Source organism: Pipra filicauda, unplaced genomic scaffold (assembly GCF_003945595.2).
Source record: "Pipra filicauda isolate LSUMZ 115617 unplaced genomic scaffold, ASM394559v2 scaffold147_size4022426_pilon, whole genome shotgun sequence".
NCBI lineage: Eukaryota > Metazoa > Chordata > Aves > Passeriformes > Pipridae > Pipra > Pipra filicauda.
In genome coordinates, this window is record NW_024103962.1 from 3,433,341 (window position 1) to 3,445,715 (window position 12,375).

The 12,375-nt window shown below is 38.5% G+C and overlaps 1 protein-coding gene across 3 annotated transcripts in view; it reads right to left on the reverse strand.

Moving 5' to 3' along the window:
* Positions 1-271: 271 nt before the first annotated feature.
* Positions 272-12,375, reverse strand: part of KCNK2 (potassium two pore domain channel subfamily K member 2) — an 87,759-nt gene continuing 75,655 nt past the window's right edge. For all 3 annotated transcript variants that reach the window (XM_039378799.1, XM_039378800.1, XM_039378801.1), the window contains one exon: positions 272-2,659. In XM_039378799.1, coding sequence (XP_039234733.1) covers positions 2,342-2,659 — 318 coding nt within the window. In that variant the 3' untranslated portion in view covers positions 272-2,341. The remainder of the gene's footprint in view (positions 2,660-12,375) is intronic.

The following is a 12,375-nucleotide window of genomic DNA, read 5'->3' on the forward strand; positions in this document are numbered from 1 at the left end:
TAGCCAAGACCTAATTAGAGACGTCATTGTAAAATATTCACTGTAAAAACAACGGCTCTGGTGTGAAAGGCTGCTGTCCTCAGAGCTGCTTGTTCACATGCTTCTGCAGAAAGTTACCAGCAACCACATGAGAATCATCAGGACAGTGGGGCCCAGCTCGGTGCACTTCCCTTGGTGCAAAGATGGAGCAATCGCCATCAGCTCTGTTACACATGACAGGAGAAACTTCACCCTAATAAGTTTTTGAAACAAAATAGCAAGAAACTCAAGGTACACCAACCAAAGAACATTATTTTTAATAACAAACAAAAAAATAGTAATTTTTGTGCTAGGTGAGTCAAGCCTTTATTGCTAAACCAGCTTAAACTAAAGCAGGTGGCAAACTGCTGTAATCTGTAACCAATGAAAGCACAAAAATCAGTTTCACAAATTATTTCTTAGCATTCCAGTTGTAGCAAGCAGGAGATTCAGAAAAGCTTATTTTAATTAAAAACTTTATTTTTCATTACAATTCACAGTTTATACATGGCAAGAAGAACCTTTGCCATGTGGACATTCAGAACACTGTGCTGGGGAAACAAGGGTCTTTGTTATAAGAGCATTGCTCGGTGCTGTGTCATGGAACTTCCTTAGTTTTAAAAGCATACTCTCTGTAAAGGTTAATTGACTGATATTTACACTGAATTTACATATTAACTTATATTTATTAGAAAACAAGCTAAGCATCCAAAAAACGTTAACATTCATGTCTTGCATGTTATCTAATGGTCAGAGATGCTGTAAGATTTGCCATATGAATCATGCCCAATCGGCAAAGTCCCATTCTTTTTTAATTTACACAGGGCCTAAATTATTCTTTAAGGCCTGTTCTATTCATTTTATGTACAGCCAGGTTACAATAGACTAACATAAGAAAAAAAAATGTAAAATTATCCATTCCATCCTGCATTTCTTCCGAATCTCATGTACACCTCTAAGCAAAACAGATGATAAAAAAATTAATGTTTTCTTAAAACCAATAAAGAAAACCCATAGTCTGGTTTAGATCCACTTCTCATCAGCCTATCCTGTCTGAACAATCATCAGTATTCAGATTGTGCTATTTATCAGCTCTTCTTCATGCCTGCACTTATATTCAGAGCCATCTCAATTTGAAATGTAGAAAGTCACAGTGATACCAGTTTCAATTTCATTCCCATGTTAATCTCAACTCCAGCACAGACAGCCCCTGTGACATTCAGGAAAGCACTCCAGCAGGATTCCTGGGTAAAACGTCGTGTGGCTTCTGGTGTGACTTGACTTAAAAAGGAGGTTAAGAATCCTTTTCATACCAAGCATCTGGCAGAAGGTTTATGCTTATTAAAAATATCTGTATTCTTCTGCATTGTTTTCTGGATGTGATTATTAGAATACAGCAATTAAAAGCCTCCCCTGCCTCTCATCAAAACCATAATTTTTATTTGCTCTTGTCATCTACCAAATAATTTAGTGACAGATAAGCTGTAGATTTTTTGGTACATCTGATGCAGAGAAAAATAACTGCTGAACACTGCTTGGAAAAATAAGACCAGAAAAGGGTCTGCAAATGCTGCAAATTCTACCAGTCAGTGTGAACAAGGATCAGCTGGACCTGAGTAAAACAAAATGATTCTGGGGGACATGTTTGCAACTTTTGAAACTGCAGTGCCTTTACATTTGGAGCTAAGATCATCAATTGATGATTGTTGAGTTTTGGCATTTATTCATGCTGGTTGGTATCCTCATGACAGACACCTTTGAAACACCATCATTTCAAGAAGAATGAAAGCTTAAATGAAACACATTTCTCATGCAAAAAAAAAGTAAACAATCAAACAAAAGTTATACAGGAACTGTAGAGGTTCTGGTTCTTCAAAAGATAAGGCACTGACAAAAATTTCTTAGGTAAAAGGCTGCATAAGAATTTCTTGCCATTTACAAAGGTGGTGTAGTCCAGAAACGGTCCATTCCTAGGCTCAGTAAGGTAGACCCTGAAATTTTAAGGACTGATCCCTCAAAGCTACATTGTTACCATAAACAAGTGTGATTCATTCGTGAGGCCATATGGCACATTAGAAGTGAAAAACAGTCTGGGCAGATAAAGGCAGAAGACATTGCTTGTTCGAGCATCTTTCGGAAACAGAAGTGCCATTCATCTTGGTGTCTCTGAAGAGATGCGATAGTAACTCTGGGCTGTAGTTTCTGTGGAACTCATGCACACATACAAAATGCTGTTAGCACTGATCATTGACAGGGTGGAGAAAAAATGTATATGGCTAGTCTAAGCCGAGAGCTTCCCAAGGGCTGGGATCCAAAGTCACAGCTACTTAATGTTTTCAATAACGGCTATCTCTTCTGCTGCACAGTGGGGTGTCAAACCATTCATGTAAATGCTGTCTGTCTTTGACAGAGCTGGTAAGATGTCCTTCTCACTGGTGAGATGGTTGACTGACAGTGTTCTCTTGCAGGGAGTCAGGTCTTGATTGTGGTTGACGGCGAGTTCTGCAGAGAGCTTCCTTTTGATAGAGGTAGCCCGCTGGAATTTGTCATAGATCTCCACGCTCAGGCGCCTTCGAGTTTCTTTGAACTCAGCGGTGACATTGGCTGTCCACTCTGCAGCATGGGCTCTGAACTCCCCTACCTATGGCAAAAATGAGGGGAAAAAAAGGAAGTATTACAGGGCCAAGGACTTTAGACATTGTTTAAGCTCAAGACCTTTGATCTGCCAAAATGCTGCTGTTGCCAGCACATATTTCTCATGCTACAGACTCTCACACTTTTCCTGATAGCAACTAAACAGGAAGAAATATTGCACTAGTAAGAGTTAAAAACAATTCCTAAAACACAGTAAAATTCTTTTATTCTTTTTTTTTTTTTTTTTTTCATTATAGGCAGTCAGCACTACAGGGAAGCTGCAGAGCCCTGACAGCTGCACAATACCCAGCTGGTCAGGAGATGCTGAAATTCCAGCAATCCAGGCTGTGTTATGTATTGTTACTGGGGTGTGGGGTTATTTATGAGCACTTTCACCGTCTCTGGAAAGATCCCTGGGAGACTTGGCAGAGGATTTTCTAAATTTAGACAGAAAAGGTTTTTTAAAGAAACCTTCAGTTCTCTCTTTTCTGTGCTTGCTCAAACGTAGTACCAATACAGCAACAGTTTCAGTCACTCCAGTGACATGTCTGCTTACCACCCTGGCTCCACTGAAATGACACTCTACAAAGCAGCCTGAATTCAATTGCAGCCTGGGACTTGGAGAGCTGTTATCGATCACACACAAAGGGATTGCGTCCTGCCTGTTGCCGCTGCTGTGCAATTCCTTTACAGCTGGAGGGGGGTATTTCCCCTGCTATGCACAGGTCTCCAGTCAGATTGGCTGCAAGCTGCCAGTTGGTAGCATTGCTGCCATTTCACAAATGTCCATAGATGTCTGCTGCCTGCTCAGTTCCTGTGCTCCAACTCTACAGGTCTGACAGCCTTTATGGCAAAGGCTAAAGCAATTTCAGTGAAAACGACCATAATTTTTAAATTCTTAAGGTTTCCTTCCACTATTTCAATGTTTCAGTATTAAGAAAACTGAACCCAAGCTTTGGGAGTGGGGCTGAGGAGGGGGAGGGAGGCATCTGCTGGCACAGAATCCCAAATTATCCTTATTTTTCCTCAGATACGGAATGAGGTAGACTGAGAAGCTCCTCTAGATAATAGTCTGAGATGAACTATGGACTGTAATTTATATACTACTTATATTTTTGTTCTTGTATTTCAGCCAAACCACTGTTACAATATTAAATAAGTTATATAGGTAACTAACAGAGGCACCTTTCAAAGACAATATCTCATTGTAAGGGCAAAGGAAATAGATTGTTTCTCTTTAAATCTCTGCTCTGAATGCAGCTTAATACTTGGAAGGTATAGCACAGAGAAAATTCACTACTGATAAATACAACTCCAAAGCAAAGCATTTCAGGAGAATTTAACCCACATAAATAAATTAGTCTAATTGGTCCTGCTGAGACCAGAATTTCAATCATTGGCAAGCAAGCTTGGACTTGAAATGAAAAAAGAATTAACGCAGAGAAAAACTGGGGGCTAAACCATCAAAGAAAAGTGACCACAGGCTTATTCACGCTTTGCACTGCAGTGGAAAACAGGAGTATAATGAAGGCAAAAATTAATCAGCTCATCCAGGAGTGACAGGAATTTTCCCTTTCCAAAACTGAAACAAAAAGGTCTCTTTACTCAGGGGTCATTTTATTACATTTGTCTCCACTTCAGTGAATTACACAGATAATGAACGTGGACCCATTATGTACATTTTCTAAAACAAGGATTATTATCAGTAATACACAGAGGACTCGCCTAGCTGAATGATTATTAGTATTTAAATTGTGCAATTAGGATCAGACACACTGCACTTCAGATCTGAAAATAACGAAATATGTAATGCTGAAACATTTCAGCTGTCACAATATTTTTATTTGTAGTAAATAAGTAATAAAAATGTGATAAATAGTACCAGTGTACACCCTGGGGTAGTTTTACCCTTTTCCTAAGCCTTACTGAAGGCAGACTGCTCAGGCTCTGGAGCATGCTTCTGTTTAGGGGAGCAAAGAGCCAGTATATGGGTTTTTATTGTACTCTCTACATATGTATATGTGCATATATATATATATATATATATATATATATATATATGTATGTACCCCTCACCAGCTGTGTAAGCATTTACCACACCAGTTATTTTGCTTAGGCACACATCTCTGGCATTATGTATGGTAACATTTGAGAGATGCTATTAGGCTTTAAAATTGTGTCTTGGCAACTTACTGGAAGCTATGACCACCATGAACTGGGTCCCCATATTCTTTCAAATCTCCTTTTTTTCCAATTCCCACTTCTCTCCCCTTTGTCCAGCAAAAAAAATTCAACTGGCCTTGCTTCTGAAGAAAGCAAGTCTGTGTAACCTCTAGGATAGACTCAGAATGTATGCTGGTGATGGGCCTCTCACACAGGGCAAGCTGCCCCTGCTAGAGTAGGTAGCTAGCTCTTGTGCATGCAAGTTATTCAAGAGCATCTTAAAATTGTAGTTGTTGGGATATCTGATGACCAAATTCTAATAAGATTTCTTTTGGGAAGCAAATTTTGCAGCCAGCTGAAGAACATAGTAAATATGCCCTTGGAAATAGGCTTGTTCCAATTAAGGTGATGCGGAACATTAACATGGTGGACTCAATTCTGTCTGCACATAAACCAAAACTATGATGCTAGTTGATATTAAAATCATAGAAAAAAACCTTGAATTGAAAAATGTGCAGAATTGAAATACATTAGTAGTAAAACCGAGGGAATTGGCATGCGTAGGAAACTAGAAGTTCAGTGCCATTTAACTAGGCATGCCCCAAATCACTGCTTTCATCCCTCTAGTTTTTGTGTAAACTGAAATGTACTCAAAAATGTTACTTCTTCAGAATAAAACCCTTAATTCCATAGCAATTAAGGACTCAAGCACAAAAAGTTATTAGAAAAGTGCATATTCTAACTACTGCTTATGTAATTTGATCCCTCCTTGATCCATAGAGACATTTTTGTATATGTTCAGGTTCTTTCTGTCCTTAGGGTATTTTATCACACTGCATTACAGCTCCTCTTCATTGGGGTGCTGACAGCCACAAAATGTCTTATGCAAAGCGATTGAAATGCCAGTTGCCTGTGCTGCTCAAAACAGTTACATTTTTAACATACCTACCTACTGTAACAATTATTTACTTTTCTGCAGTTTTCTTGCCTCATTATAGCACACAGCTCTGTAGACTCTGCAGCTGTCATAGTTGGGTGCAGTGTGACATGAAGACAAGGCTTCTTAGCCACAGAATTTATTGACAACTAAGTACCTAACATAAGGCTGAATGTCAAAAAATATTTCAAAAACAATAGGAAAAACATGTCACAGTGATAACACCTGACTCAGCCATACACTAAGCAGCACTAATCTGGTGGTGCTTCTCACTCCTAGCCTTCAGGATTAGAAATGTTGCAATGCCACTAGTAATAGGACATAGTCCATAGCCCAGCTCCAAAATTGACTTACTCCACATCAAAATCCAAATTAGACTGCAAGGTGTTAGGCATATTTCACAAGGAGTATCAATTCAAATCTATTTACGTTGAATATCAACAGCTAGTAACTTCATTATGTAGTTACAAAGCAGCACCCTACTGCCTTATGATTCCAGTGAAGAGAGGTCTCAATTACAAGATCTCAAGAATTATGGTTTATAGTAGCTAAATATTACACACAGCACACGTCACAACAACAACAAAAACTAAACAAACAAAGAAGAAACAAAACAAACCCACAAAGATATTTTTCTAACAAATAAACAGCATTGACTCAATTCCTTGCCCAGTACAGGATGCTTGGCCTCCAGCTACCACTGCCTGGATATCCCATATGATCTGCATCATATCCGACAGCCCTATGGGGATGTCTCAAATATCACAGGTCATCTCCAGTAGCACCTCCAAATGGCTATGCCAAGGTGTCTCTGTCTACCTGTGGTGGAAATGTCACATTTACTCTATCAGGTTATAATGAGAAATTGCCTCTAAACAATTTTGAACTGTGTCTACTCATTGCTGTTAAAGTCACTTGGGGTTTTTGGGAGGAGTTTGTGTAGTGAAAAACAAACAGACATCAAAAAAATACTGCATGAACTTCCTGAATGACGCAATGGTTCCCACATATGCTATCACCACTATAACTCCAAGACAGACAAACTGAATTCGATAGAACTAGGAAAAAACCATGGACATTAAGTGACCGTTCCTTCACTTACTCTTGCCAAAATCCATCTAAATGAATAACGCCCTAAAACTGGCTCTCACTCAACATCTCTAGTAGGACCAAAACTTCCTATTCATTTTCATTGCCAGTGTTTTAGCTTTTTCACTGTCTACCTGAGCTCCACACTTGGATAAAGGCCAACAGCATAAGCCAAAATGCAAGTATGTCCGAGGGGATGCTACTGTTATAACTAAAAAAACATTGGAACATACTGAAGAACCTGCTTCATTCTTCAGTACATTTACTCTAATCCCTTATACTTGTCCAGAGTTTGGGAATCTTTTTGGACACTCCACTTACAAAAAATATCTAAATAATTTTACAAACAAATCTGCCCACCATGCAGGAAGACCACTCATCCTATTAAGTGTGGTCTGGAAAGCACAAGCCATGTAGCCATAACCTCTACACAAGAAATTTGGACTTTGAATTAAGCCACATCTGCGCCTAATAGGAAAAAAAACAAACAAACAAACAAAAAACAAATGCAAGTGGAATTAAGGACCTCCTTAAATAGGCCAAAATGAATGTTCACTTGCCTAACTTAAATTTGCCTTAGTTTTGCTTTTCTTTCTCAGGGAGATTCTTGAAAAATCCCATCACATAAACATTACAGTATAACCAGTTAATCTACTTCTATTTACAGAGTGGGAAAAAATATATCCTGCTTGGATGGAACTCAGATATATGACATGAAAGTTATGATATACTCAGGAGGAACTAAACCACTGAGTACCAAATAAGAAAAAAAAATAGCATTATATATATGTCATGCAAGAAAATGAAAACATATATTTCTAAATAATATGTGCAGCTTTTTCTTTCATAGCTGTATTTTATGTTGTTTCCCTTTGGCTTACAGGGTTCATACATTTTATGATGAGCATGTTAGTGCAAGCCAAAAAATTGAATTTAAAAAGCAAGTAGGTGAGCTGGAGGTCTCCATTTGACTACTTTTTAGGGGGGAAAAAGTGGCCTTCCTTGCAAATATTCTTAACAGTCTAGATGTTCCTCAGTATGTAATTTCTAACATTTATCCCTAATGCATTCTCCGAATTTTCATAGCTTCATTTTTCCTCTCCAGTGTACTTTATCCTGTTACTTAAAAATAACACATCCAATTAACCTCTCCATGATATGCTACTCAGAGACAAAACTAGAAAGAGCATTACATGTCACATTATGCAGGCAGCAGAGTACAGTACATAACATTTTGTCTTAGCTTTCAGGAAACTCATCCAGTGTTCACAGAAATTGTTCCTTTTAAAAAAATGGAGGTACAGAGAGGGTTGATAGGTTTAACATCTCAGATGCTGGATGAGTTCATCCCTGCATGCACAGAAGGGTTTTTCTACCTACCATCTCACTTTCTTGCAGTTCTGGGCAAGCATACACCCCTTTTCTCACCTGAACTGCTGTTGGCCACAGCAGTTGTCTATAGGTTAAAGAAGACCAGAGAGCAGAAGAGAAAAAGACAAGCTTCACAGATATTTTTAGTGAATCCTGTGCATTTCCCATACATTAAAGGAATTTCATGTGTAGTCTAACTAAATAAATTCCCAGGCCAATTATCTGACTGTTAGTATTTCTGTAATTATAGCATTATTAGTATATACCCAAATCCCATTGTACTGTATTTTGTGGACAGGTATTTAGAGAAGAGTGTCCTCTACTTGTCTTTAAGGGTGAAGGAAAATGGTCAAAACAGGCACTGAGATACCTATGCTGAACTTTCCTAGGTGTTTAGCCACCAACGTGTATTCCTTCATCCTGTCAGGACCTCAGTTCTGTAGCAGAGAACTCTTCCACACCAGGTCTTTAAGCTAGCGGATGTTCATTTCGAAGTGAATGGCACACATTAAACAATAAGTGAAGTCTTTTTTTGTTCCCTCACCTGGTATACATGTCCCTCTGTTTTTCAGGCAAATATTAGAGGGGAAAAGATTCTATTGTTGGATCCCAAAATACAGTATCTGCAGAAAGGAGCTTAATGGGTCAATGCAGTAAACCTTGGGCAACAGAGGCTGAGAGAAATCCTGTGACCTGAAGGACTGGACCTTCCTCACAAGATTTGTTAAAATTCAAACATATGGATTAACCTGGCTCCTTCAGGAAATTAAGAAAGGATTTTGAGATGATTGTATCAGACCATGTCCAAACCCTTTAATCCTCTTCCCCCCATGTAATCTTGGTTGAGGGAAATATCAACCCATTGGGTAACTTTAGTAAAAACTTGCGTAATTCCCTAGGTAACATAGCTCGTCCTCCTCATTAACATGTCCAACCTCCAAGGCCCTTAAATTGTGTTAGTGCATTCAATAAAGTATTCCAGTTTCTACCCCATATCTGGAATGGCTTAGTTTTTGACTCTCCACTTTCTACTTTGTGAAATTTCTACTTTCTGGAGTAATGTTTCAATTACATAGAGAATTGTATTTTTGTAGCCATGGTGGTCAGAAATGTTTTGGGAACAATGCTATCCTGATGGAAACTGGATTATTCAGTCCTGTAATAAGCAATGTTTGTGAGTTCATTCTGGTGAGCAATTATTGTTTGGTTTCATCCATATAATTTCCATGAGCACATCTGATGCCTTGGATGAAACAAACCACATTCTCCAATGGGAATGCAGAGAGCTCATGAAGTTTGATTATTTGCAGAGGAACATCTATGGTGGTAGCTGTGGGAATATGTTTTGTGGAGATGTGACAGATGGTAGATGCAGAAATGGCCCTCTTGGTCTAATTCAACAAAATAAAAACAGCCTAAAAATTATATTAAAAAAATCATGTCTGCAAAACCAGAACCAGATATACTTACAGTCAACACATTTATTTTGGTTTATCTTTTTTTTTCCCCATAAATATGAAGAGTCCTTCACTAGGTATCTCCTCAGACCTATTATTGAATATTGTTCATCAGCTATCTCTTTGCATAGAGCTGCACATGTGTATGCCTCAATACTGTAGACAAGTTATCGGCCTGATTATCTCAGTCCCTAATGTTCTGCTTTATTATTAAATTCCAAAGATTAAAAAAAAAAGATACTGACATTTTTCTTTCAAAATCAGCTGTTCTATTTAGTGGTTCCATCTACCTCAGAGAGCCATCCAACCCTTCTTCCAACCTGATGAGAGTGAATGAGATCCACCTGCATTAACCCCAAGAAACTACTTAGGTTTACATAAAGCTCTACCAGTTGAGCTTAAGGTGATTCAGGAGAACAGTGTGTATTCTCTGCCTGCACTATACAGCCAATGACTTTGCTGCAGCCAGAAATAACAATCATTAAGAACTATACTAGAAGTGTAATGAAACCCAAGCCACAGGTAGTTGAAAGGCTGCCTTAACTTTCTCCCACAGGTAAGAGACAACGACTGTTTCATAAACTCATTGGACTTATTTATCTTATAAAAAAGTGCTAAAGAAAATATAGAAAAGGACTTTTAATTTTGACTTGGTACTGACTAAAGAATGATTATAGTAACTACATAGTATTGTCAAAAACTGTTTCTTTCTGAACTTTCTAATGTCAATAACTGGAGTGATATTTTTGTGAAATATTGAAGTTCCCTTTGGCTGTTCAACACTAGTATTACAACTGCATCCATCCCTTACGAAGGAAGGTATTCCACAGCTTCTTCAGTACTTTTTGTCCACAACTGCAAAGCATTTTCCTCAACATCAACACAACTTCTTGCAAAGGCATTCTGCTTGAATTGGCTTTGTCTGGGGACTCGTCCTCAAGACAGCTATCAAATTCATACACTCACTATTAATAACATGCTTTGGTATATTTTCCTAACAATATCCAAGCACTGAGATTATCTTAAAAAAAAGGTAAAGTTTTCAGGAATGTTAATCACAAAGACATAGGCTGAACAGACTCTGGATTAAATACTACCAAAGAAGTTAAATCACAGATATAGTTGTCACTGTAACCTAAAGAATCGATTACATCTTGTCTCCAAAAATTAAGATTTCTTAATGTAAAGCATCATAACATACATTCCGGGAATCTCTATGGGTAATTAACTCCAAGAAATGCCACTGCTATAACTGATCTCTCTTTAATAAATTTCTCTTGCTATGAAGTATAAGTCACTTGCTCTAGTTTTATTTTCGTGAATTCAACAGCGCCATCACTCCCTTGCTGCATGCAGCCCCCACTGGAGGCATTTTTGTCTTCCCTCAACAGTCCATTCGGTACGGTGAGGCAAGGGAGAGCACTGTGGGAGAGCAGGGCCAGGCACAGGGGCTCTCGGGAGAGACACTGACAGTGTCCCCATGCCCACAGCAAGCACCCAGGCTGTGCTGCTCCTCATGGGAGTGTATTTAGGCAGCATATCCCTTGTAATCAACACCCCACCAGCATCACATTGGGACCTGGTACTTAATATGCAATAACAAAACAGCAGTCCCTAAATGACTTTGGTATGCCCAGCTAAGAGGGATGATATAAACAATATAAATACAATCACAGCAAGACAAGAGTGTAGATGTTATCTTTATGCGTGTGTGTGTGTGTGTGTTGAATCTGAAGTTAGGCAGTCATCACATGTCCAAACTACACAAAACTACAAGGTTCGACATCTCCAAAAAAGTGTCAAAACCATCAGCAGATTAGTTTCCCTGGGACTCTGAGAACAAGATGTTCTTTCTTATTCATTATTGCACATAATACTACAGCAGACTTGTAAAAGAGTGATCGATAGAGAAACTCAGCATTGCAGACTGTTGCTATGGTAGGTTTAAGAACAACGCCCGGAAGACTTAAACTCATAGAAGGGAAGAGATCAAATTGCATTCAAAAGCAGGTCAAGCATTTCTACCTTCTCCTTACACCAATATAACTCTTTATGCATCTCTGAGACTCAGGGATATTATAGATGGACTGTACTCCCAGCTTTTATTTTGAGGTTTGTTTGGGATTTTTCTGTCCTGTTGCTAGCCAAATTTGACTGAAGACATATGATTGTATTTACAAAGATTTTATACTTTTCCGAATTTCACAAAAAATATTAGAAACAATCATCTTTTTGATTGTGGCTATTCCTTCTCAAATAAACTTTTCTGCACATCTGGGATGTACTGGAAAAAAAAATCCTAATGCTAGATGGACTTCTCTTTGGATATTTCTCTTGCCATTTTTGTAGCTTTCTGCATTCTTTCTGAAGTTTAGACCTCAAATTTAGGGACTGTTTTTCAGTAATACACCGTTTAGTAACATCTGCAGCAGTAGCACCACTTTCCTACAGAAACTCAATGATCCCCTGCTTGCACATCTTAAAATTGTCACCCCTATTAATCACTGCCTTGTAAAATGACTTTGCATGCACTTGCTTTCACAGTATGTTTGTCGCCCACAAATATTTCTAATTCAGTGCTTTCTAGGAACAAACTTCCATCACATCAGTTTGACCAACCCGTTGAACTCACGAATGTAAAATTCTAAAATAAAACTACTGCAACTGGCTTTTGGGGGCTATGGGGGCTGGGGAGGGAAGGGGTGT